At 38.8% G+C, this 27,374-nt stretch overlaps 2 protein-coding genes across 2 annotated transcripts; one reads left to right on the top strand and one right to left on the bottom strand.

Moving 5' to 3' along the window:
• Positions 1 to 1,472: 1,472 nt before the first annotated feature.
• Positions 1,473 to 9,456, top strand: LOC127756459 (ubiquitin carboxyl-terminal hydrolase 6-like). The gene is made up of 18 exons (XM_052281791.1): positions 1,473 to 1,630; positions 3,473 to 3,618; positions 3,723 to 3,758; positions 3,871 to 3,978; positions 4,872 to 4,972; positions 5,053 to 5,179; positions 6,163 to 6,222; positions 6,310 to 6,374; positions 6,556 to 6,609; positions 7,089 to 7,197; positions 7,372 to 7,460; positions 7,540 to 7,609; positions 8,134 to 8,214; positions 8,296 to 8,370; positions 8,520 to 8,568; positions 8,767 to 8,886; positions 8,967 to 9,041; positions 9,123 to 9,456. The coding sequence occupies exons 1-18, from the start codon at positions 1,621 to 1,623 to the stop codon at positions 9,170 to 9,172; spliced, it is 1,425 nt and encodes a 474-aa protein (XP_052137751.1). The 5' UTR covers positions 1,473 to 1,620; the 3' UTR covers positions 9,173 to 9,456.
• A 5,502-nt stretch (positions 9,457 to 14,958) lies between these two features.
• On the bottom strand, positions 14,959 to 20,206 carry LOC127766916 (DEAD-box ATP-dependent RNA helicase 15). Its single transcript, XM_052292127.1, has 11 exons — positions 19,908 to 20,206; positions 19,700 to 19,800; positions 18,167 to 18,339; positions 17,854 to 18,085; positions 17,589 to 17,707; positions 16,917 to 16,973; positions 16,655 to 16,839; positions 15,738 to 15,882; positions 15,585 to 15,668; positions 15,434 to 15,497; positions 14,959 to 15,331 (listed from the first exon to the last, which is right to left on the bottom strand). The coding sequence occupies exons 1-11, from the start codon at positions 20,033 to 20,035 to the stop codon at positions 15,321 to 15,323; spliced, it is 1,299 nt and encodes a 432-aa protein (XP_052148087.1). The 5' UTR covers positions 20,036 to 20,206; the 3' UTR covers positions 14,959 to 15,320.
• Positions 20,207 to 27,374: the final 7,168 nt, after the last annotated feature.

The raw sequence follows: 27,374 nt of genomic DNA, 5'->3' as shown, positions 1-27,374 counted from the left end.
TCTCTTTGACAGTTCGACCGCAATAGGTGCAATGGGTCGGTCTCCCTCCTCGTCATTGAGATGTGCTCCCGCCCTCGCTTCTTTGCTCCGCTTCTACGTTGTTGGCTTGTTGCTTCTGAAAAGGCAGCCACACCCACTATTCGGGTCACATGAATATGCTTTTATGCTCCTCTAATGTGTCATCGCATCCAAAGATGAGGCTAGAACCAATGTATAGGAGGCAATATGCAGGATGCCACCATGGCACCAATTGCTTCTCTGCTTCCTAAGTTCATCTCCCCGAGCATGCTCATGTCTTCCTATACGGCAAGTCTATCCCCTACAGTGAAGGTCCTGCACCCCTCACTTTCCACCGGTAACGATGGAGAACCCGTCCAATCTCGGCCACAATTACATAGTATCTTAGTTATCTTGCCATACTTAGGTAATGGATTGAATATTGTTTGTTAAAGTTTGTGGTATTGTTTTAAGAAATGCTAATGTACCAATGTAATTTGGTAAATTGAGTGGCGGTGGAAAAAATTATGTGTTATTTGGTACCAATGTAAATCTTCATTGTATAGATGAAATTATCCCTACTAAATGGGGGTGAACATGTATTTCCTAAAATTCAACTCTACTGCGAATTAGTTCTAGCTGGAATTTCCGGTCTAAATCTGGAATTTCAAGTTTGAACTTGAAAGTTCTGGTCTCAACTTGGATGCTATGGTCAACACAAACAGAAAACACATCAATATGTGATACAAAACATCAAACTCAAAATCCAGAACTAAGAGGTAACAAATAGAACATATGAGTAGAAAACAAGGTTGCTAACTAACTCAACCAAGCACAGACATAGATCGGGTGAAAAATCACAAAAAAATGGTAAAGAGGGAAAGGAGACTGGAACTTCTCTTTTACTGAAGTGGTAAATACCTATATAACAATGTTTAGATCCACGTATTTTACGTCTTCTTTGAGGGATTCCAAGAGCTATCTCTCTTTTAACACTAATCATCACCAAGCGAACATCAAAGTCAAGTTGGACCAATTTCCGCCTTATTACCTTTTTCTTATGGAGGCAAGGTAAAATTCTCAGTAGAAATTTAGTGAAATCATGAATTTGGTTACATTTGAGCATGTGTTAAATTGATGTATCCACGGATGTACACATATGTAGTGGTTGAAAGCGGTTCCTCTGATGTAACATATCGTGACATGGTTACTAACATGTACGGCCATTGCATATGAGCCCATGTGTCGATCACCACGTCATGATGACTTCACCTAAGGGCTAAGAGGACGGAGACCTTGATCGGTTGTGGTTTATGCGTGCATTTTCCATAAAATAAAATTTAAAAGGCAAGGGCCCAAAAATACCTAAAATTTGGCCCCTGGAAGTTGGAAAGAACTCGGGTCGGACAAACACTACAGCGGCCAATCCCAGAGCCCGGCCCGATTGAGTGCGTCTACTAAAATTAATTAAAAATTTAAAAAATAAAAAAAATCGTCGCCCTCGTAGTACTATTTCGCTTCGCCTCTCCTCTCTACCTCCGTCGCCGTCCGGTTCCTTTCTCTTCCTCCAAGTAAACTCGGTTTCCGCCGCCTCCTCCGCCGCCGCGCCGCCGATTCGCAGCCATGCCGACCGGTGAGCTCCCTCCTCCTCCTCCCTCGCTTCCCTCTCTCGTAGCGGCGGCGATCTGATCGCCGCGGCGGGGACTCGCTTCTGAATCGCCGTTCGCGTTCCTGTGCGGCGGCGGAGTCCCACTCTACTTTCTCTCTGTGGCTTGGGGGTTTGGGGGATTTTTGGTTCGATCTGCATCTGCCTCCCGGTGGGGAGGAATAGGATGGAAGGGGGTTGGCGCCGGAGGGGTTGGTGGGGGTTAGCTGGGTTTCCTGTGCGGGTGGAGGATTGGCGAGGGCTTCTCGTCTGTGAATGTAGGGCTTAGTTCTCTGCCCTAGCAGATTCGGACTCGCGTTCTCGGTTCACTTGACGCATTCGCACCTGCGGGTGCAGCGGGGCTGCTTGCAGATGCATGTAGCAGTGCTACGTGCTCGATGAATTCGAGCGCGGTTGCGTGTTACTGTGAAACATTGCACAGGAGATGTGTGTGTATGCGCGCGCGCACACCATGGCACGGTGCTGTTTAAGAAATTATTTCTGGATGTTTGCATCTGGTCTAGGGCTATGTTTAGTTGTAGACTTGATAGTCAGTGGATGCTAGCGCGTCTTTTTTAACAGTCTGTTAAGTACTCGGTTGTGTTATTGTGTTGCATCTTGATTGCATGGATTATTTTCTTTTTTTGTCTAACCTCCACACAAACCAGTCAGGCCTCTGTGCTATGTTGTCAAGAAGTTCCAAACCATGAATTTAGGTCTTTGCCTATTGCAGTGAGCTCGTGAAGTGCTGAAATACGAATGAATTGTATGTTACATCATGTCTAAGTGTGAATTTAGTCAGCTTTTTCAGCGTGATATTTTCACATTGCACCTTGGTGTGGAATACGTCTACCCTATCATATGTTGAGAATTATACTTTCAGTAGCTTCTGCATGTTTCATTTCCTTTGGCAATCTCTGGGTCTGTTTGGCACGGCTCCAGCTCCACCTCTCCTGGAGGCTAGAGCTGGAGCCCATCCAAACAGTTTCAGTTTTACATAAAATGGAGTGGAGCTGGCTAGAACGCTCTTACAAAATGAACTAGAGAGGTGGAGCTGGGTTTAGGCTGCTCCACAACTCCACTCCAGACTCAACTCCTGAAGTTAAATTTAGGAGTTGGAGCTCTACCTAATGGGCCCTCTATTTGCTCGCTTGCTCCTAGTTGGGTATTGAATTACTTTATAATTTGTATGTTCAGATGTTCTCTTAACATGGAATCTCCCCTCAAAAATAGGAGTTAGTGGTGGTGTCAGTGTGCCCTATGCCTATATCTTTTATCGACGAATTTCTGTATTCACTTGTGCGTTGTATTTTATTGTATTGTTTGCTTGCGTTTATATGTACCATCAGCTGATGATATAATTGCATGTGAGTTTTTTATTAGAAATTTGTAGAATATAATTGTTTAAACTCAGAACACATATTCTTTTTCTTTTGAGATATGTCGCAATGCATGGGTTGATGCATAATTATATGAACCATAAAAATGAACTAGTTCTGTTAGTTCCATTTAACTTTATCGAGCTATAGATAATGAATGCCCTGCCAATATCAAAACTTTGATACGAAGATTTGGTTTTATCTATAAAGATAATATTATTGGGTTGAGTGTTTTAAGTCAAATGGGGATTTTTCTTTTGTGCTGCATGATTTGATCCATACTGTTTAGAACATGCAAGGTGTAGGGTGCTAGGGTGGTTTGCTTCCTCCATGGCTACACAATAATCTCATGTATTTGTTCCACTAGTCAAAGCAGTTTATGTGTTGTTTCTTCACCCTTCCTTCGTACTCAATTTCTTACCATGATTGCTGCTTTTGGAATGCTTTCCAGTAAGCGTGAAATGGCAGAAGGAGACCTTCCCAGGCATAGAGATAGACACCAGCCAGCCGCCTGTTGTCTTTAAGACCCAGCTATACACTCTGACTGGTGTACCACCTGAAAGGCAAAAAATTATGGTGAAGGGTGGAATATTGAAGGTAATACATGCTCACGTGCTTATGGACACAACTGATTTTCATGTACTTCTATATTTAATCTTTCTTTGTAACAACGTGGTCAATTTTCTGTATTTGTAATGCAGGATGATGCAGATTGGTCTACTTTGGGAGTGAAAGATGTGAGATTATCAACCTGTCTTCCATTCACATTTTTATTCTACCAGACCCTTAATACATTCAAGTATTCAACTACATGTATATAATGTTAAGGATTGGAAATGCACTCTGCAGGGTCAAAAATTGATGATGATAGGTACAGCTGATGAGATTGTGAAAGCTCCAGAGAAAGGACCAGTATTTGTAGAGGATCTACCAGAAGAAGAGCAAGTGGTTGCACTGGTGCGTTTGACCTCTCAATTTATGCTTATCTCTACTATAATAAAAGAAGCTAGTAGTTATGGTGGCAGCGAGTTCGCCAACCCACTACTAGTCTACTACTATGGGATCTTCCATGCATAGCTATATGCATACATGTCTTTATTAGTTGCATAGATATATGCATACATATTTTTATTAGTTGAATCTTCTCTGTATAATTATGTCATTTGGGGATTGATGTACAATTGGAAAGTACTCCCTCCGTCCCAAAATAACTGCAGCTGTGTAGTTCAAATTTGAACTGTGGCTGCACTTATATTGGGACGGTGGGAGTATATAGTTTCTTTTGAGTTCAGAATTTATAATATACTTGCTCTCGATTGTTGCAATGCATGGGTATTTGGTTAATCTGTTCTGAAATTTATTAGGAGTGGCAACCTTGCATGGGCGCATGGCCTCTCAGAATAACAACTCAATAAATTTGTCTAATATCATATGTCCGTATGAACCATAACACTTTTGTCTGCAAACCAAGATAAATGACTGGAGACAACAAATACCCAGTACACTTGCAGTGTTATCTGTTAACATAGATGTGTTAAGAACATATGCTATTGTCTTTCCATTGCCATTCGACAGCTCGTCATGCATAATTCCTGAAACAACCTGCTTAATGTATCTTATATGCTTAAATTAATCAAGAATCAATATAATCATGGTATCTAGAGTGGAAATTGTGATTGCGGATAAGCTAAAGTGATATTGTTGTTATAGATATCTTATGTTGTAATAAATTCGCAATGTCAAAAAATTCAAATTGCTTAAGAGCGCTATTATATTTGGCATAAGCATGTTGGTCTTATTTTGGTGTTCTTAATCTGTGCTGCAAGTGAGATTTCTCTTTGGAATTTCAGGGACACAGTGCTGGTCTTTATAACTTGGGGAATACATGTTACATGAATTCCACTTTGCAGTGCCTGCATTCTGTTCCAGAGCTGAAGTCAGCTTTATTGAGGTTCCACTGAAAATTGCTTTGAAGTAAGTTTTGAAGAAAGGAATTTCTTCTTGGCTAACTCATATGTTTTACTTGTGCAGTTATTCAGATAATGTGAGGGGTAATGGTGTTGACCAAGCCTCCCATAATTTGACTGTTGCAACTCGTAATACTTTCGGAGAGCTTGATCAAAGTGTTCGGCCTGTTGCACCTCTACTCTTCTTACAGGTCAGCATTCAGCTTACCCCATTTGGCCATTACATCTAAAGCTAGAGAATCTTCAATTCGTTTCTGTGATTAGGAGAGCTCCAGAGCTCCTTTTATGTTACTGTTCTATTTATGACATCTTCACAAATTAGATAAGAAATATTCTTTTTTATATGTAGGCTGTTGTTGCATGGGTCAGGTCAAAAAAATAGAACAATACTTCTATTATATGTTCTAAGTATCTAGAGTAGATTAACTACATGAAAATGATATCAGTAGATTTCTGATGTAAAAGAAGATTTCTGATGCAAAGGAGTTTCATGATACTACATTTTTGCTGGCATATCATTATAGAAAATGATGCTTGTAGTTTTCTATTAAAGTTGGAAACCATGAACTGCTGTATGAAATGAAAAGTCCATCATAACAACTATGTGTATTTCTAATACAAAATTTGATACTGTTTTCCTATGTGTATGCTCGAGTGGAACTTGAGTTGTAATTATTTGAGTGTTTACAAGGAATGACATGTTTATATGAAATTACTTGAACTGAACTTCGTGACATCCCTTTGGTAGAAAAGTGATTGTAGCCTTTTTTTTTTCTGGTGGGGCCACATGAACACAATGAAATTTTGGCATGAAATATCTATTTTGAGATAGCAATCTACTTAAGTTAAAAAAAATTCAAAATTTATAATTCAGGGCTTGACAGTTCTATGTGGACCCCAATGAAGTTTGACATTGTTTTAACATTTTTGGTTAGATTAGAAAAACAACTGCCATTCTTCCAATTCCCAATGGACTTCCATGTCAAGCTGTTTTTGGTGGCTCTGAATGCCAGTTTCTTTACTCTTTTGGTTTTATGTTTTGCCACATTGTAGCATATAGATCGAGGATATCTAGATGAGTTTGTCTACAAGGTTTAAATGTTTTGGGAAAAACTATAATTTATAATGCTTGGATTTTTTGTACTAACTTTTTGTTTGATCTACACTTGAGCAGACGCTGCGTAAAAAGTATCCCCAGTTTGCGCAACAACAAAATAATGTTTATATGCAACAGGTTTGTTTGGTTCACCTATGATTAAATTTTAAGTTTTTCTACTGTTTATCTGTATGATTAAATATTGTTCACTTGAACAAATTGCAGGATGCAGAAGAATGCTGGACCCAATTGGTGTATACACTTTCTCAAACTCTTACATCAGAAACAAGGTAATTTATTGCAGTTATTCACCTAACAGCTCATATGCAATTGTGGAGTGATGTTTGTTTTCCTGGGGATGCTCCCCCCTCCCCCCTTCCCCCCCCCCCCCCCTTCCCTTTTTCCTCCCTCTCTCTCTGAGTACACAGTAGTGTTTGGCTGCTCCGCTTACCATTTTGTCTTTTTTGGTAGTGAACCTCCTGCTGGTCAAATGAAGGAACTTTTTGGGATTGATCTCGTGAGCAGGTTCTCTCTCTCTCTCTCTCTCTCACACACACACACACACACACACACACACACACTCATCTGTTTTAATTGGGGGGGTGTGTTCTTTTCTGTTGTACAAAGGTACTGTACTGTATCATACAGTTCACTATGAGTTAACAATTCTGTTGTGGTTTCTTCTGTTTATGGATCTTTGCTGATTGTGCTAGTTTGTCGGTGCATTTCCAAAATGGTACTAGTAATATAGAGCTTGGATCCCTGCTTAAAAACTTTTAGCATATCCACCACAAGTAGACCTGATGGTTTTTTCCATCTTTTTTATGCACAATTTTTGTGCCGTCTTCTGATGTCATGTCAGATGAGGACACTCATTTGACATTTTATTCCCGAGGCAGCAGAACTAGTTACCTGTATTGAATTAAAAAAAAACTATTTGTTCATAAGCACGATGACAATGCTCCAGTGTGCTTCTATTTATTAATGTTGGCTTCTATTTGCAGGGTCCATTGTGCAGAAAGTGGTGAAGAGAGTTTAGAGAGAGAATCAGTTTATTCTTTGAAGTGTCATATATCTCATGATGTAAACCACCTTCATGAAGGACTTAAGCATGTAAGTTATGTTACCATTATTAAATTCATAATTTCTATTTTATATCGAGTAGCTCATTGCTGATTCTGACAGGATAGTTTTTTATGTGTACATTATTTTTATACTATGCTTGCATAAAACCTCAGAATTTGTATGAGAAGGCCCATGTAATTATTCTTGTATTCTTTCCTGCAGGGTTTGAAGTCAGAACTTGAGAAGGCTTCACCTTCACTGGGTCGCACTGCTCTTTATACAAGAGAGTCAAGAATAAATGAGTTGCCTAGGCAAGAACCTAAATATTTTCTTGATTATATTATCTCTTATTTTATTCAGAAATTATAAGTATGCCAATTCTGTGTTCAGGTACTTGACTGTGCAGTTTGTTCGTTTCTTTTGGAAAAGGGAATCAAACCAGAAGGCAAAGATTTTACGGGTATGTTTATTTCTCGAGTAAAAAACATACTCCCTTTGGTAAAACTATAGAACAACACTTTTAAGCAAGAACTACACTTCTTTACAGTAACTTTTGAGAAATATAGACCTTTTTTGCTTGCATCTCATCCAATGAGCCAGGCCTCTTGGGCCCTCTCATCACTCTCAGAAACGTACCCTGTTTCCTTTTCCTTATTGGATAGGCTTGTGAGATTTACAAGTGGTTGTGATCTGTCAAGGAGGCAATACTTAAAAAGTATTTCTTGCAAAAAGAAAATCGTGGTTCTCTGAAATTGCTGCTTGGAGGTGTAATTATGGAATAATTTTACATAGTATGGTTTTCTAAAAGTTCTCTGATTTCTTTGTTTTTTTTCCTTTCATAACCACAAATGCCTTCCTATAATATCATTGCATGATCTTGTGAGGAAAGCTTGATTGATTCTTCTTGATACTGTCCGCTCAGAGTTTTGTTCTACCTCTTTCGTTTGAAAACAAGTTGTAAATTCTTTCTTCTTTTACTTCCAGAAAGTTGATTACCCGCTGGAACTGGATGTTTATGACTTTTGCTCAGATGAACTGAAACAAAAACTCCAAGCTCCCCGACAGGTAGTACTACTACTCTTTTCATTTCCATGTTTGAGCTCTGTTGTGCCATTGATGATCACCACATTTAATTTGCATGTGAAGATGCTGAGAGATGCAGAAAATGCTAAGTTTGGATTAAAAGCACAAGGAAAGGCCAGCAGCTCAAAAGAAAATGAGGTAATGGTCTTTAGGAATATATGGTTGATTCATCAGTTTAGAGTTGTTGAGACATGCGCTTATCATTCTTTTGTTGAGCACACATGTTAACCACTCCAAAATGCCTTTTGTACTTGAACGGATCCTTACGGAGTTGCACTTCATTTCAGGGTTCATCAAGCAATGCTGGGGAATCATCCAGCATGGATATTGACAAAGGCAAGTAGTTGGCTTCTGTTCTTATTTAGAGAAATAGCTCAGATACTTGTACTCTTTGTTTGTCAAATGGTGGGGTTTTTCTGCCTCTTATTATGTTAGGGTTCTAGTGTATCTATTCAAGTAGCATGCTGCGACCCATACTTCAATACTTTCAATCTGGTTAGCTTTATGCTTAGCTGTGTTGTGTGTTTACTGCAGCCGATTCTTCTGTGCCAAAGAAACAGTTGACTGGCATCTATGATTTAATTGCTGTTTTGACGCACAAAGGGAGAAGTGCAGACTCAGGCCATTATGTTGGCTGGGTTAAGCAAGATGACGGTAGGGCCAGCTACTCATGCAGTTAATTATTGGAGTCAACTGTTTATTTACGATCTCACTGATGATTATGAGCTTTTTAGGGAAATGGATTGAATTTGATGATGACAACCCTAGCATACGCAAGGAGGAAGAGATTTTAAAGTTATCTGGTGGAGGTGAGTAATATACATAACTAAACATTAGCTTGAACATGTTATGATTCATGAACAACTCTAAGCTGTTGCTTCTCTAAACAGGCGACTGGCACATGGCTTACATTTGCCTGTACAAAGCTCGTGTTATCTGAATTGGAATGCCAGACAGGCTGATGAGCTGATTTGTTTACATTTCTCAAGTTGCCAGTAGTTTGCTTGCCTTTTGTAATGCATGAGCGAACGTATTATTGATTTTTCCAGTTTGGTTCAAACTGAGAAGTCAGCATGTGACTTGCATTGGTGCTGGTGTTTGGTCGGTGGTCACTGGGACTTTAGACGTGTAATTTTCAGATGTTGAACTAGAATATTTTACAGTAGTAAACAAATATATACTGCAAAGAAACTGAGCGGAAAATATAATTTATTTCATGGAACATATGTTATTCGCATATTTCTTTAGAACGTATGCCTCCCCCCCCCCCCCCCCCCCCCCGGGATGAACATGACTAGGTTCGTTCTAATTTGACGCCGTTGATTTTTTTAAACATATGGCTGATCGTCTTATTCAAAAAATTTAAGTAATTATTAATTATTTTTTTATTATTTGATTTATGGTTAAATATATTTTTATGTATACATACTTTCTCCGTACTAGTAAAGAAAGTCGTTTAGTCGTTTAGGACAATGTTTTATGAAGTCGTTTAGTCGTTTAGGACAATGTTTAAGTCAAACCTTGGGATATAAATCATGATTAAGTTTAGAGTTTAAAAATGTAAAAATTATATGAATAAATTTGTCTTGAAAAATACTTTCATAAATTGAAAAATACTTTCATAAAAGTATAATATAAAAAATATTTTTATAGAAATAAGAAGTCAAAAGTTGTGTTTTAGAGACCGTGCCGCTATCCTAAACGACTTCCTTTATGAGTACGGAGGGAGTATAATTTTACATATTTCACAAAAGTTCTTGAATAAGATGAATGGTTAAACCTGTTTAAAAAAGTCAACGGTGTCAAATAAATATTTATAGACGGAGGGAGTATTTATTAGAGGTCACGAATGAATTGAATATTACAAACTTGAAAAGGTTAATTTACAAAAGTTTTTAAAGAGATGTTAAAGAAAGTTTTTTTTTTACTTCCCCCGCCCCACTTTATAACATTTTGTTATCTCCATTTTTTGCATAGATTTACTAACATCGTGTGTTACTTTGGACACGGCGAAAATCTCACGTGTCGGTATTGGATACGGATACACAAAATACGTGTCCCGTATACATGATTTTCATGATTTTCAAATCTCTACTATTATAAAAATTGAAGATGTTTTCGTTGGTATTTTGATACGTCATTCATGTTTGAGTTGATTTTAGGTTCGCTCGCTTTTGGAAATACATATTCGTGTTTAAGTCGGATTTTAAGTCCGTTTGCTTTTGGAAATACAAAAGGAGTCGTATAAGAATTTATTTTTTAAAAAAAACACTTGCATACTAACTTGAGATGAAAATTAGACTTGGAAATACGAAAGGAGTCGTCTAAGAAATCTTTTTTTTTTAAAAAAAAAACTTGCATACTAACTTGAGATGAAAATCAGACTCCTACCTGCAGCTCATGATTATCTTAAAAAAATATCCAAGGTAATTCGCACAGTGAATTTCACCCTAACTAAACTGTATAATAATAATAAGATTAAAATAACATTCACCCGTTGCAATGCACGTACATCTAGTAAAAAAAAATCCGAATACTTCCTGATACGCATTGATGCATCCCACATATGTAGTTCAATCTTTTCAAATCGCACAGAAGTACATATCCAAGCCAACCACCGTTTGAGCTGCTTTGATCTTGTTCACCATTTGATGCCCCTACAAGCCACGCAGGCTCCCCGCACCGTCGATATTGGATATCGCGGCTCCACGTCCGCTATCGGCGCTTCCCCCTCCGCCGTCGATTGTGTGGTCGTCACTAGACATAACACCTCCACCGTCGGGTGTAGCTGGGCGCAGGGTTTGAAATTTCTAAAATGTCGTCTCTCACCGGCAAGCTCATATCTTGCCCAAAATTTTCATTTTTTGCAATTTTTTTCGAATTTGCTGAAATTTTATTCAAATTAATCCAAAATCAGTCAAAATTTCAAATAATTTTGGCCAAAAAATTTCGAAATTTCTGCAATTTTGGTAATTTCGTCCCCCACCGGCAAAAAAACCAATTTCGAAATTGAAAACCCTAGCTGGGCGTGGCACTGTTGTTGCTTTCGGTGGACGTGGCGCTTCTCCCTCTGCCGTCAATTGTGTGGTCGGCACTAGACATAACACCTCCACCGTCGGGTGTACCTGCTTTCGTTGGACGTGGCGCTTCCCTCTCCGCCGTCAATTGTGTGGTCGGCACTAGACATAACACCTCCACCGTCGGGTGTAGCTGCTGGACGCAGTGCCTCCGCCTTTGTCTTCAGGTGCAGCGCCACAGCTGGACATAGCCCAAACACCGAGAGGTTCTTTACTTCATTACCAAAATTAACCCTACCAAGTCTTGCCTTTTACTAAAATTTAGCAAGATAATAATTTAAACATTGCTAAAACTTGCCTCCATTACCATGATAATTTTAGAATCTTCCTCTCACAGAAACTTTGCAATGGTAATATACTTCACCTCTCAACCTTATCAAATATTAACAATGCCAAAATTTTGCACTCCAAAATTTGATAAGGTTGATTTAGGCGTCAAAATAAAAGTCCCTGATGGACACTTTTGTTGTTGCTTATTTTGTTTCCATAGAGTACATGTGCATTCATTTTTATGTAGGGTTTACTAGCAGTAAAGTACGACTGATAATGTTGTTGGGGGAAAATATATGGTGCAAAATATATGTAGGGAAAAGCTGAAAACTACCGTTGGAAAAAAAATAGATATCTGAGATTCGTCCACGTCATCACTAGTAAAAATTTTCCTCGTAGGTTTACTCATTAGTAAGTAAAATTTTTACTCATTGTGACGTGGAGGAATATAAGATGTCCATTTTCCGATCCAATGTCCACTTTCCATTGGTGCTTCTAGGGGGCTACTACATATTTCCCATGTTGCTGCAGGCTCGAATAGCAATTTATGGAGCAGCCAAGCTCCATCCCATTTCATGAACATATGTGGGTGTTTCTGTCTTTGTAAATGGGCATACCCCAATTTTACAGAGTTTAAGTATTTATTTGTACTTTCATTAACGTATATATCTTTATCTTTACCTATAAAAAAATAAAATCTACTCCCAACCAAAATTTTGTTCGCTCGTCAAAATTCCGTTCGTCAAAATACGATTCCAACCAAAATTTTGTTTGTCCGTGCGTTGCTGATGTCATCCACACGTTCGTCCATCGCTGACGTCATCCGCAGTGCGCTCTTTTCAGTTTATAGGATTAGATTCTCCTCAGTTTTCTGTTAGCACGCTTTTCAAACTGCTAAACAATATATTTCATGCAAAAACTTTCTATAAAGAAGTTGTTAAAAAAATCCAACAAATTTATTTATAAAAAAATATATTAATACTTAATTAATCATATAATAATCGTATTTCTCATTTTGCATGTGGCTAAACTGTCTACCGTCACTGCTGAAACGATCGCATCCCTGCGTGTTTCGTCCGCGTCATCCAAACGCATCCGTTTCCATCTACCGTCTAGATTCCGACCCTCGGGCGCATTGTTGCATGAATCCAAGTACTCCACGATCATTAGCATCACCGGTCTCCACGCCACCAACGATGCATGTAGTTTATCGCATATATTCAACTGGTAAAATCCCTGTGTTGTGTTATTAATCACTGGTGAAATCCCCGTGTGTTCCTCAACTCTATGTTTTCCTTTTAACTGAAAATGAATTGCCATTATTTCTTTTATCCTAGGTTCATGGAAATGCAGTTGGAAGGCCTATAACCCTTATCTGACCTACAAGCACCCTTATGCAGGTATTGCTTTCTTGTCTCATAATTAGAATGTGACTGCCCTTTCATGACCATGCAAGTAAATAAGTAATGACTTAGAATTATACATACCAATGTGGATGCTCCTTTTATCTGCAGTAATTGATATCCTTCTTTGCACCTCACTATAATCAATTGAATATGCATAATCGAAACTGATTTATTATAATTTTAAAGGTCAAGCCAACAAATTTAATATTTGTTTAAAATTACAGGACATGTCAACTTATTTCTTAAGCAACGTATATCTTGGATTATAGATGAACATATGCTTAACCATCAGGCCGCCCCTAGGGGGGGGGGGGGGTCAGCCGTGCGTAGGCCCGAGGCCCCCAAAATCCAGGGGCCCCCATGGCTGATGGGCCATGCCCATGGTGCCTCATGTATCGCTACTTCCTAGGCGAAGACGGAAGACGAAGAGGAGCGAAGGAAAGGCTGGAAAGCGAAGTGATTTGACTCCCGTTCCCATTGCCTCGATCACGCCTCCTGTGTAGCCTCGATCACGCTACTGGTCGATCGCTCATCGCTGCAAACGTTGCGTCACAAGGATCGATCTGAGTTGCAAAAACCCAGTAGGCAAGATCGACCGGACAAGATCCTCCGCCTCGCGGATTATCACGCTGCTGGGTTGAGCTCTCGCCTAGTCGCCTCTCGACGTCTCGCGTCGCAAGGAGTCGAGCCGTCGAGGCCATTAGGCCAACCGCCCGGCGGCGGCGGCGTGGCGCGCCCTCATCGGCCAATCGACGGCTCGGCGGCACTAGGTGCCTATAGACTGCAGCCTGCTGCCCTGCTGCTCAAGGTAATTTTCTTCATCTTTTTTTCCCCTCATAGATCAAAAATTATTAGCTCTTACTACTTAATAATTGATGATTATTTTTTTATCACATTGAATATTAAATGTTGTGTGTTTATAAGACTATAAATATATATATATTAGTTTATGTGTGTGTATATATAGGGGCCTCCATATAAGTTTTCGCCCTGGGGCCTCGAAAATCCAGGACCGGCCCTGTTAACCATATTCCCTCCAATTAAAGCAAGTAGAATGTGGGATATTTGTGTGAGAAACAAACTTTGAATGTTTGCAGAACTTAGCTTTCATTGAATTTAACTTTATTGTGTTTGGCCTTGTCAGGTCAATATTTTGCATTTCAATGTCCTTGTCTTGTTTGCATTTATCTGTACTCGGTCTTAAAATGCTTTTGAATGAATGTCTGGATGTAATCCTGCAACGTGTCTTCATTTTTTTTAACCCGCCACGTGTGGACATATAATGTCCTCGTACATGTGTTATGGTCTCAGACAATATCATATTTTTGCCCCTTGTCTTAAATATATTTGATATATGACTTGAAATGATCTAAATTAAGATTAATTCTAGAAAATGTGATTTGAGTAGCATGAAATTTAATAATATAATTTATTAACCAAAATATTATTACGCCGTAGCTTTAAGTTAGCACGAGTAAATTACTGGTTAAAGAGGTTTCGAAAACTTAGTTTACTTTGTTTCCACAACTCAATATGAATTCATGCAGCCAACAATAATTACCTTGTTTAGATACTAGCGAAATCAAGATAAGGAAAGGGACATCACCCCGAATCTAATTTTCTTGTTTACATTGTTTGTGATAATCCTGATTAAATCCTTGTATGCTTTACTTGTTTAGATAGTTTGTGAATCTTTTCCTTGTAGAGTTTCCTCTATTTACCTAATATATAAAATGACCAATAAGTGAAGCGCATGTATCTAGAACTGACTTTTTTTCGTTAAGTCCCCAAAGATTCAGAAAAAATGTCTGTAAGCGCCTAATTTGTAATTAGCTGCTATCTGGGCAGCAAAGAACGCCACCATCTTCCCACGTTACTAACCTTGAACCCGCTGTTCAGAATCGTATGAGCATTGCGGTTGCCATGAGAACGGAAGCAGCATAAACCGTTAAGTAAATATAAAAAATAGGATAATGGACAAATTGTATGGTAAGAAACTCGGGTGAAATCCTCAAAAGTACCATAAACAAAGTATACGTTAGCATCTGCGGAGTAGCAAAATTAACACAAACACATCCTAATAAAATTCTCGGAAGTACCATGAACGACAGCAATTCAAATACGTGCATGCCCAATTGCCCAGATACATCTTTTCAAGTATTATTACGGGCCATTCAGCACTTAGCAGCAGATCTAAACTGCTGTCTAAGTATAGATAGGGCAGCATTTCTCGCACTAAGTTTTTAGTTATCCGATAGATTCTTAATATGCCGTATCTCAAGGAGATACTCTCGTTTCCGTTCGAATGTAAGCTTTAAGCAATCCAGCCGGATCTTTAAGAAGGCACTGGAAAATACAAATCAAAATACAAACAAATCAGTTCTTAGAACAAATCATATGATACGGTATTACAAATTAATCTGGAATAACAAGGTAAACAACACTTACTATATGTCGAAGTATCAATCTGCTCAGGAAGCTCCTTTATGTCAACCTCGAATCTTTCTTGCACCTTAAAACATCATGCATGTGAAATTACAGTGAGGCTTTGTCATCACACCAGTTAAGCAACAAAATTAAAATGATCAATTATACTAACTTGATTAAGAACATCAGAGTCTGAAGCAGAGGAAACAAATGTTATTGCAAGTCCTTTGGTTCCAAAACGTCCAGCCCTTCCAACCTGGAGGTTAGAATGTCAGAAAGAGAAAAAAGAACTTAACGAGAAGCAGTGAAGTGATGTTAAAATTACCCTGTGCAAATACGAGTCAGCAGAATCGGGCATGTCATAGTTTATGACAATGTTGACACGTTCAATATCAATTCCCCTGCCAACTAAATCAGTAGCCACAAGAATCCTCTTGTGTCCTTCCTTGAAGTTCTTGTACCGGGTCAGCCTACAAAAGCTCCATCATTAAATGAGGATCAAGCATTAAGGATTCTTGGTAGGGATCAAACCGCCACAACTGGCCAGGCAATAAATTTCAGAACTACTAACAATCATTTAATCAAATTTTCATTAGGAATGTTGCTTGCATAAGATCATCACTGTATATGAATGGCTGCTCTAAAACCCATCATGTCTATTTCATAGCCAGCAATAAAGTGGTGAGTGGTGGCTGAGGGTAGGTCACAAGATGGCAGACCATCACCACCAACAACAATATTCATATATTCATATAGTAGTATAAAAGGTCTAGAGAATAACAATGAGTACATAAACCAAACAAAGGCGAATCCTGCTTCATGGCATGCTGTTACTGTCAACAAGATTTTGTATATGTGCCTCTCAAAGATATGCTAAATTTATTAGGCATAACTATTGAAATAATATAAAGTAAATACGAACGTAAGAATAATAAGTCAACTCCATCCATGCTTACATCATAACACTCACATGGATAATATGCATTATGGTTGACCATTGCCCAAAACATTTATAGGCACCACAAAAATGTACATATTATAGAATATACATTTGAACTAGGTTGATGAAATATCTGACATCATCTAAAGCATTACAGTAAAAAAGAAAATGATAACTAAAATAAGACAACCACCATCAACATCAGCATAGATTATTGTTATTTTCATAAGGAACTGATAAAACAAGCATGAAAAACAAAGAACCTAAAAGACCAGGCTGCAAAGGAATTCAAGATAACAAACCTCTCCTCCTGTGTCATTCCAGAATGTATGGAGATCGCAGGAAAGTTGCATTCACAAAGCAGCTTGTTCAGTTCTGCAGCTCTACTAACACTTTTAACAAATATCACAACTTGATTGAAGTCAAGTGCATCTAAGAGATCATTCAATTTCCGGTTCTTCTCCGCCTCACTTAGTTTTATATAGTGCTGGAATCAGGGAAAGGGAGTTGGTACAAAATAATCAGAAAAGTGGTACAGATGACAGATTGATAATTAAATAGTACCTGAACAAGCCCGTGAAGGGTCAGTTTAGCCTCATCATCAACATAAATTTCCATAGGCTGTAAGATAACAAATGGTAGATAAAGGTATTAGAATTTCTGTGTGCCAATGTTCTAGGCACTCCAATAACAGCATATCAATTCTTCTTGCATCAGAATTTTGAGCCTCCTAAGGGAACTTCAGCTATGACAATGGGCACTGGTATTTGAACTTCAGCTATGACAATGGACACTGATATTTGACCAAATCATAGACAAGTTCTGGAGCAGTGCTTGCTATAAGAATTAGCATCAAGAGGAAGCTGCTTTGTCCACACTGACCATGAGAAGGGTAGGAGAAACAGAAGCAGTTTACTCTGATAAAGCGAGTCCAGTACAAGCATGCAGACAATTGGAGAAAAGCAGCACTGGCCTTGTACAATCTACAATAATGGTGCCCTCCCAACCCCAACACCCGCATTCTCCCCAGATGGTTCACATTGACAGAAGACTTCACTTGCAGCCAATAGGAACACTCAGGTAGTAATTGATGAACTACGACCAATGCAGAAGTGTACGGTAATCAGAAATCCCTTTGACCTACTGACACCAGAACTGCCACCGCTCCTATCAAGGTATGTGTATGCCAGAGTAAGAAGAAGCGCTATTGAAATGAGATAGGCCACATGACATTACATCTTGCATGAATTTCTTGCAAACTGGGCGGATCTCCTTGCTAAGGGTCGCTGAAAACATCATCACTTGCTTATCATGGGGTGTCATTTTGAAGATCTCCTGCACATCTCTACGCATATCTGAAGAAACAAATAGATTAATAAGAATATAACAGAGCCATGTATGATATATTGATATGATACAAATAGGGGTAGAAAAGTTATCACAAAGTGAACATATTCTGCATGTAGAATGATGATCACTTGATCAAGGAACAGCAGCCTACCAAGCGAATCGAGCATCTTGTCACATTCATCAAGAATGAAATGCCTCACATTCTTCAAGGAAAGATCCTTTTCTCTAGCTAGAGCAAGTATCCTTCCAGGTGTTCCAACCACAATATGAGGGCAGTCATTCTTCAACAGATCCTTGTGTTTTTTTATGTGAACGCCACCATAGAAGACAGCAACTTTTACCTCAGGAAGGTACTTGCTAAACCTCTCAAATTCATGGCAAATCTACAACATTATATTAAGTAAAGAGACAGTTAGTATATGCAGACATATTGGACATAATTAAACTAAGACATAAATATATACCTGGTAAGCTAGCTCCCTTGTGTGACATAGCACAAGTGCACCAACTTGACCAGCAACAGGATCAATTTGCTGAAGACTTGAGAGAACAAAAACAGCAGTCTTCCCCATCCCAGATTTTGCTTGGCAGATGACATCCATTCCAAGAATGGCTTGTGGGATGCATTCGTGTTGCACTGGTGTGGAGCCAAACAAAATTGGAGCGTACCCCAGTGAGAAACTATTTAACCTCCTGTCGCCGTTAATTGAAAGTTTTTACCACATTTTCCTCCAACTAAAATTGTCAGATAAAATTGTACCTGCAAAATGATATTTTTCATTAATACATTTCGAAAGAATATAAAAATGTACGCTAGAATGTATTTAATCTGATTTGGTATTAGAAACAAGCACTAGGACGAGCAAATGTTCATGCACAATCAATTCGTTTATTGTTTTCTATTTGGGTTAACACTTAGTTTACTTCTGGATGAACTATCCTAGAAATGGAAGAGCTGGCTGCAAAAGTTGAGTGGGTAAATGCATCAATGCCTAGGGCATGCATTCAAAGTTTAAATATATGGCATATGCCCATGTGAGCTAACAGAGAAAATAGCACCTGTAAAAACAACAAATTGCTTGCCTTTTCAGTAATCATATCTTGCATTCACTCCGTCTAAATACCGTATCATAGTATGAAAGGTTGAACCAGTGAGTGACCCGACCAAATTCTTGGTTCACCAGTCCAGTGGTCCACAGTTCAATAAAGTTTATGTTGCATGTATGTTTCAATACAAAGACAAGTGACGAGGTGGTGGGATGGCTCAGCCGGTTCAACCAGTGCTGGTTTAACACCGGCTCAACATAATCTACATGCATGGATAGTACTAACGCACAAGCAGCTTAGCACTGGTTCCCTTTTTCCCAGCAAAAGCACCTAGCGCACAACCAGAGTGATACCAATGTGAGCACTCTGTTTTTTTCCAATTAAAGCAGTCTAAATGTATGTCTTAGTGCACAACCAGACCAATCTTAAGCACACTTGCCCTTTTTCCAGTAAAACCATCAGTCTAGTCAAGCTTTCCAACTATGTATCGTGTCTAGTCAAAACAATTCGAACTCAGTTAACTATGCTACTTAAAGAATTCCAATCAAGCCTTTTTGTTCATCATATGGGCTCAAAGTTTGAAGATTCAGATAACGTAAGAGGCAGTAGCAAGCGTGAAGGTCGATTAAGGTATTGCAGGAAATAAATAAGAGTAAGAAGCTATTATAGGAAATAAATAACACGGTCCTGACAAACGTGACTTTCGAATTTTCAGTTACCACTTAGATAACGCAATCCTAGTAGTTTTAGCCCATTTATAGATCTATAAAGTCCTTGAACCAAATTAATATACACCTGGTTAGTGTTGGTTAAGTGACTACTCAGACTATATCGAAGTCAGAATCAAATAATTGCCACTTCACACATCATTTATTTAGATTTCAATAAATCTAAATTAGGAACACTAGCAGCAGCAACAAGGGGGAAAAAAGAAGAGCATATGAGCTTGCCTTCGGAAGGGTGCTCAAACCCGCAGTCCTGGATGGCGCGAAGCAGCTCCGGCTTGAGCAGGAAGTCTCTGAACCCCGAGCTGTGGATCCCCACGTACCCCCTATCGAACATAGAAGAAGGTCAGATCAGGGCCCCTCCCACCGACTCAACCACGAAACCCTAGGAAGCAAGCAAACCCTAGCGCGGGGGGGGGGGGGGGGCACGCACTTCTTGACGACGTCGGCGGAGGCGTTGGCGGCGGCGGCGCCGCCGTCGGCGCCGTTCTCGACCTCCTCCTCGTAGTCGACGAGATCCTCCTCGTACACCTCGTTGTCCTTGACCTCGGCTTCGCCCATGGTGCCTGCGCGCTGCGGGGAGAGAAGTGGAGGCGGGACTCGAAGCGGACGCGGCGGCGGCGGCGGCTGCAAAGAGAGAGAGAAACCAAAGCGGGGGAGGGGGGAGGTGTTGGATTTGGGGAGCTAGGGTTCTTGGGCGAGATTGGATTCGGGGGAGACGTGGTCCGTGGGATGGGATGGGATGCGACGATCTGGAGCGACTCGAGTTGGTGGTGCTTATCCCGTCCACCACGGATTATGGGCCTTTTACGGCCCAGGTTTCGCATACTTCTACTCGAAAGTTGAACTTCTGTTAACACGTTTTTTAAACGGTTAAATAATACTCCATCCGTTTCATATTATAAGACTTTCTAGCATTTCACATATTCATATAGATGTTAATGAATCTAGACATGGGCAATACTAAAAAGTCTTATCTAAAGTAGTGAAAGAACTAATCTTTCTCGAAATGGTAATTTGCCACGTCATCAAAAAATTATGGACCATCCGATTTCTGCTCCAGACATTTCAAGCCGTTGGATTCTCTCATTTGCGAAATATCTTATTCACCCCTCAAAAAACTTCTATCAATTTCTAGTCCCTCCGCGTCCCTAGGAAAAAACTTGCGTCATTTTTCATTTTGCCCCTTCCTCATCCGCCGCTACCGCTGCCTGCCGAATGCCAATAGGCCGATATACGGAGATGTCGCTCCTGCTCCGTATCTCCGCCGCCTCCTCCCCATCCCCACCGGCCACCGTCGCTTCCTCCACTTTTCCCAAGCACCCCCGCGCCGCCGCCTCCTCCTCCTCATCTCAACCACTACCGCGTCTCCTCCTCATAATCTCCACGCCTCTAGTCGTGACTCTTACCAGATCTAGGCGGTGCGGCAAGGATGATAGGTGCAAGGAGGGGGCAGAGGAAGACGAGCAGCACACGGTCGCTAGCCAAGGAGTTTTGGAACAGCGGCAGACAACGCTGCATAGAGCTCGAAGGCAGTGGCGGAGCTCAGTGCACGGCTGCCTCTGCCAAATCTTGCGCTGCCGTACAAAAATTCTGAGCACACGTATTTAGGTTATGTAAAATAGTTGCTCAAGATGTTTTTTCTTGAGACGCTTATGATAAAAAGCTTTCAAATACGATCCAAGTTCTGCTCAGATATAGAAAACAAAAATAATTTATCATTATAGCCTTTTGAGGCTTTGAGTCATCAAGGTCTTCATTAATATTCTTAAAATACATGCCAGTACATACTACACATTTAGTTCCATATCATTTCTTCTAGCGATAGTATTATTGTGTTTCAGGCCTAGCACAAGTATGTAGATTGTATAGAAGTCATTTTGAATATCGATACTATCAACTCATTACTTCTACTGGTCTTCAGCTGAATTGTTTTTAACTGTGTAGCTCCATACTGTGCGTGAATGTGTTCCACTGAATTTAATTTGTTTCTTTTCAGTGAACCTGAAAACGTAAAAAAGAGCATCAGCCTATTGTTGATTAATTTGCCTGTATGATGACTTAAAGACGGAACGGAGAAACCACTCACGGGTATAGTGGAGGAGCCTATTCAGAAAACAATCCATGTTTATTTTTAAGCAGAAGCACATTTGAAGTTGTGCAATATGTTCAACTTATTAGTAAAACAAACTAATTAACATTTCTATGATAAGCAGCAACTTGGTGTAAAGACAGGTTGAATAAAAAAATCATTTCCTTCAAGAGCTGTATTTTAACACTGTAAAATGAATATAGTAGGATGATTTAGGCTTCATAATTGGCTAGACAGTTATGCTAGAATAATAACAAAAGGCAATTGTGGCGTCAAAATCTCCGAAATACTAAAGTTACACCACCAAGCTCATCATGTTAATTCCTTTATAAGACAACATGCTTTCCTTTTGCTAGTGACGAGACACTTAAGGAACAGTTCCCCCGGTGCCCCTGTTTGGTGAAGAAAGTAACATGGAGGAGCACACTTATCTAACCTCCTTCCAAGTACAATCTCATTGTCGTATATTATGATCCATACATATAATAAGGCTTTTACAGGACTTTAATACGGCCATTTAAAGTCGTCCAACGGGCGACTAAGTGGCTAGTATAATATGAAATGGAGGAAGTATATTTTTTCTTCAAAATGTTTTTCGTATTAATTTATTTTTTAAAGTTTATAATAATTAATACTTACTTAATTATATGGCAATGAGCTTTTTCGTTGCGCTAAACATCTCGCCAGACGAAGAGAACGGACGTAGCATAAACAAAAGTTTGGAGGATCTACTCCATTGTTTTCTATTTTATTACTTCCTCTGTTTCTAAGGGCCTATTTGGTACAGCTGCAACTCCTAAATTTAGCTCTTAGAGTTGGGTCTGGAGTGGAGTTGTGGAGCTGCCTAAACCCAGCTCCACAACTCTAGTTCATTTTGTGAAAGAGCTCCACTCCCATTTTTTATGGAGCTGAAACTATTTGGTTGAGCTCCAGCTCCAGAAGGGGTGGAGCTAGAGCTAGAGCTGTGCCAAACAGGTCCTAAGTGATCATCATATTCCACCATGGCAACGAGACCAAGAAGCAGTAATCCTATTGCTCTTTTTTTCACAAATATGTGAAAAGGATTGCGTCAATATATTAGAATCCCATTGCTCCTTTACTTCGTATGCATGCGCATCGAACAAGCTGTGTTGCGCCGATGCTTCATTATCCCGTGCATGGCCCCACGACACCGTCGCTTCGAGTCGCTCGCGCCATCGTTCGCGCCCTCACGCCATCCAATTCATTTGTTCCATCCACACGAATCACGTCGTGCCATCCCAGCCGCCCGACGACACTACGTGATCATCCCAGCCGTGAACCAATCTGCATAATCCATCTCGCCCATGGTCGATCCGCGTCATGTCACCTCTTTCATCCATGGCAGCACATGATTTCAACCTAAACATCGAGCCATCAGATTGAGGGCCCCTTTGAATCATAGGATTGAAAAAACGGAGGAATAGGACAAATACATGATTTTGATTGGAACGCAAGTGTAAAATAGAGGATTGCAAAACACAGGAATGTTTGATTGGACCATAGGAGAAACATAGGAATCAGATGAGAGAGATATACTCAAGCGAAGTTTTCCAAGAGATTAGAGTGGATGTTAAATTTACTCCTCTAGAATCGTAGGAATAGGAAAGTTTCCTACGTTTTTCCTTTTCTCATTCTTACGAATCAAAGGCATGAATAATGTAGAATTTCAATTTCTTTGTTTTTCCTCCAATTCAAACGGGGTCTGAGATCTAAACAATCCCATCGGTAGGGATGACATTGCCGAATGGGATGGCCCTGCACATGAACTCGATTATCACATGGTGTGGAATGATGAAAGTGCTTCTCGATTGCAAAGAATCTGAATGTATTCCGTTAATTGGAATTTCACTAACTTGTTTTCGTTTTTGAGTTTCACCATGCACATTCAGAAGGAGGAGCTGCTAATTCTGCTGGACTTGATCACGATAGTAAGCCCTTCATAAATGATTAATTTTTAAGTTCTGTCGGAGTACCTCTGAAATCTCTTTTGTTCTGAAACTAGAATTTGACTTTTTTTTTTTGAGACCAAAACTAGAATTTGACTAGTTTTTTTTTAGACCAAAACTAGTAACTAAGTTTATATGGCAAGTTTTGAAATCTGATTTTCCTCTAGTTGAAAGGTGGCTGTTTTTGAGCTCTATAGTTGAGAATCAATGATTCTAATAAATGTCAAAACCAATAAGTGAAATTCAGAATTAATCTTTATGTAGAAATTTGTTCAGTTACAGATTGCCTGAGACCTACATTATGTGTTACTTATAGATCCATAACTGGCTACTTTTACAAGTACATGAATGAACTAGCATTGCTTTTGTTTTATAGAAGCATTTGATTAGGATGGGTTTGGAGCAATGCAATATGGTGGTGGAATTGAGACTGATGATAAGCCTCTATTCAGTCTATTGTCTTTCTGTCTTACTGCTACAGTACATTTATTTTATTTCTATGATTGACACAATAATCAATTTTGCTAGTTAAATTGATACTCCCTCCATCCCACAAAGACTCCATTTTTTAATTTTTGATACAATGTTTGACTCTTCGTCTTATTTAAAAAAATTATGATTAGTATTTTTATTGTTGTTAGATGATAAAACATTAATACTACTTTATGCGTGACTACTTTTTTATAATTTTTTTATAATTTTTTCAAATAGGACGAATGGCCAAACATTGGATAAAAAACCCAAAAATAAAGTCTCTGTGGGACGGAGGGAGTAGTTTGTTAATTTTTCAAGTTTTGAAATCATTTAGTTCTGAGGTGGAAAAATTCCAAAATTGGCAGTACTCTATCTTTGATATCTGAATTATCACTGCTGTACTCTAGGTCTCTAGCACTCAAACTTGAAGTTGCCATGTTGTCTAGGGGAAAATCGACAGCTTCTAAAACTGTCCAATAAAGGTGTTCTGGGATCTGAAACTGAAGAATAGTTTTATTCTGAAATTTTAATCTTTAGTTCTCTAGTTAGCAAGTGATTAATTTTCACTTATAAAGATGTCTAGTTCTGAAAACTAAAATTGAATAGTGACTTCAGTTCCAAAAATGGTTGTACAAACTTTTGGTAGATACAACAAACCTTGTTGCTAGTTAAATTGATAATTTGTCGATTTTCCATGTTCTGATATTGGCTAAAACTGAGTTGCACAAATCTTGAAATTGTATAGTTCTGATATTACTTCAACGTTGTCCTATATTGTCAAGTTCTGAAAATGAATAGTTCTTGTTCTGAAATCTGGGATCTGAAACTAAAGATATAATTTTATTCTGAAATTTGAAACTTTAATTTTCTACTCCCTCCGTTTCACAATGTAAGTCATTCTAGCATTTCCCACATGTTAATGAATATAGACATATATATATCTATTTAGATTCATTAACATCAATTTGAATGTGGAAAATGCTATATTGACTTACATCGTGAAACGGAGGAAGTAGTTAGCAAGTGATTAATTTCACTTATAAAGATGTCTAGTTCTAATAACTGAAATTTGATGACTTTCATTCCAGAAATGGTTGTACAGATTTTTGGCACATACAACAAACCCTGTTGCTAGTTAAATGGATAATTTGTCGATTCTCCATGTTCTGATATTGGCTAGTACTGAGTTGCACAAATTTTGAGATTATCTAGTTCCGATGTTACTTCAGCATTGTCCTATATTGTCAAGTTTTGAAAATGAATAGTTCTTGTTCTAAAATCTAGGATCTGAAACTGAAGATATAGTGTTATTCTAAAATTTTAAACTTTGGTTCCCTAGTTAGCATGTGATTAATGTTCACTTATAAAGATGCCTAGTTCTGAAAACTGAAATTGAATGGTGACTTTACTTTCGGAAATGGTTGTACAAACTTTTGGCACATACAACAAACCTTGTTGCTACTTAAATTGATAATTTGTCAATTTTCCATGTTTTCATATCAGCTAGTGCTGAGTTGCACAGATTTTGAAATTGTCTAGTTCTGACATTACTTCAACCTTGTCCTATATTGTCAAGTTCTGAAAATGAATAGTTCTTGCTCTGGAATATGGGATATGAAACTGAAGATATAGTTTTATTCTGAAATTTGAAACTTTAGTTCTCTAGTTAGCAAGTGATTAACTTTCACTTATAAAGATGTCTAGTTTTGAAAACTAAAATTGAGTAGTGACTTTAGTTCCATAAATGGTTGTAAAGGTTTTTTTCCACATATAGTAAACCTTGTTTCTAGTTAAATTGATGATTTGTTGATTATCCAAGTACTGATATTGGCTAGTACTGAGTTGCACAAGTTCTGAAATTGTCTAGTTCTAACATTACTTCAACCTTGTCCTATATTGTATAGTTCTGAAAATGAGTAGTTATTGCTCTGAAATCTGGGATCTTAAACTAAAGATATAGTTTTATTCTGAAATTTGAAACTTTAGTTCTCTAGTTTGCAAGTGATTAATTTTCACTTATAAAGATGTCTAGTTCTGAAAACTGAAAGGTGTTTTAAGACTCTAGTCATAGAAATGGTTGTACAGATTTTTGCCACATATAGTAAACCTTGTTGTTAGTTAAATTGATGTTTTGTTGATTATCTGAGTTCTGATATCGGCCAATACTGAGCTGCACAAATTCTGAAATTGTCTAGTTTTTCACATTACTTCAATCTTGTCCGATATTGTTAAGTTCTGAAAATGACTAGTTCTTTTCCAGAAATTTGGGATCTTAAACTGAAGATATAGTTAAACGTATGAAAAATGATTCTAGCTAGTTAAATTGATGATTTGCTAATTTTGAACTTCCTTTTTCTATTAAAGGTGCTCAGGTCCGAAAGAGGAGGTTCTATCCGAATGACCTCAAGATTGCAATTTATTTTGAGTTGTTGGTGAAGACAAATGCACCGGTTTTGATCGTGGTATGACTAAGAGGGTTGCATTAAAGTTTGATGTGCCTCAACGAGTTGTGCAAAGTGTGTGGCGTTATGGGTATGTGCCTCAACGAGTTGTGCAAAGTGTGTGGCGTTATGGGTAGGATTACCGCCAAGGGAAGGGGGATTAGAAGGTGTAGTAAACAAAATGGATAAAAACTGTGGTTGCAAAAGAGTGCATATAGACATGGAATCCATTAAAAACGTGCCCTTGTGGGATCGCACAACCTTTCAAGATCTTGCCAATGTGATGGGTGTGAAGAAAACCACACTTTATAAACGTTACAAGGAAAGTTATTTTCGTCGGCATATCAATGATTTGAAGTTTAGCTTGACTGATGACAACAAGAAGACTCATGTCCACTATTGCTTGTCCATGCTTCTCCCCGCCATAAACCATGCTCCTAGTTTCAAACCGATGTACAACATGTAAAATCAAAGTGTGTTTGATTATTATTTTGTGATGAACAATTAACATGTGAGATAATTGGTTTTGATATTTGGAGAATATTTGGCGAAGTAGTTTTGGAGATATGTGATTTTCAGATGGTGAATATGAGTTTACTGGATGGTGCTCCGGTCAGACCGGGCAGGTGTTGCCGGTCAAACCGGCGTGTGTAGTGCGGTCAGACCGACCTGCCCGACGTTTTGACAGATTGACTTCTGCGTCGGTTTCGGTTTCAGGTTGTTTATTTGGATATACATGATTAATTCAGGTTTATAGCTTCTAGATGGATACTATGAGTATATAATACTGTTGTGTGCTACTATTGAGTCAAGTTGGAGAGAACTTGTTGTCGAATATGGTTTTCCTTGTTGAGTTATGGGTAGGTCAGTCTTGATACCTCGGGCGAGCGTTGCTGATGATGTATCGGGAGTCAATTTGGGAGAAG

This window comes from Oryza glaberrima, chromosome 1, assembly GCF_000147395.1.
Source record: "Oryza glaberrima chromosome 1, OglaRS2, whole genome shotgun sequence".
NCBI lineage: Eukaryota > Viridiplantae > Streptophyta > Magnoliopsida > Poales > Poaceae > Oryza > Oryza glaberrima.
Note: the sequence above shows the minus strand (reverse complement) of the source record. Positions and strands in the feature narration are given on the sequence as shown.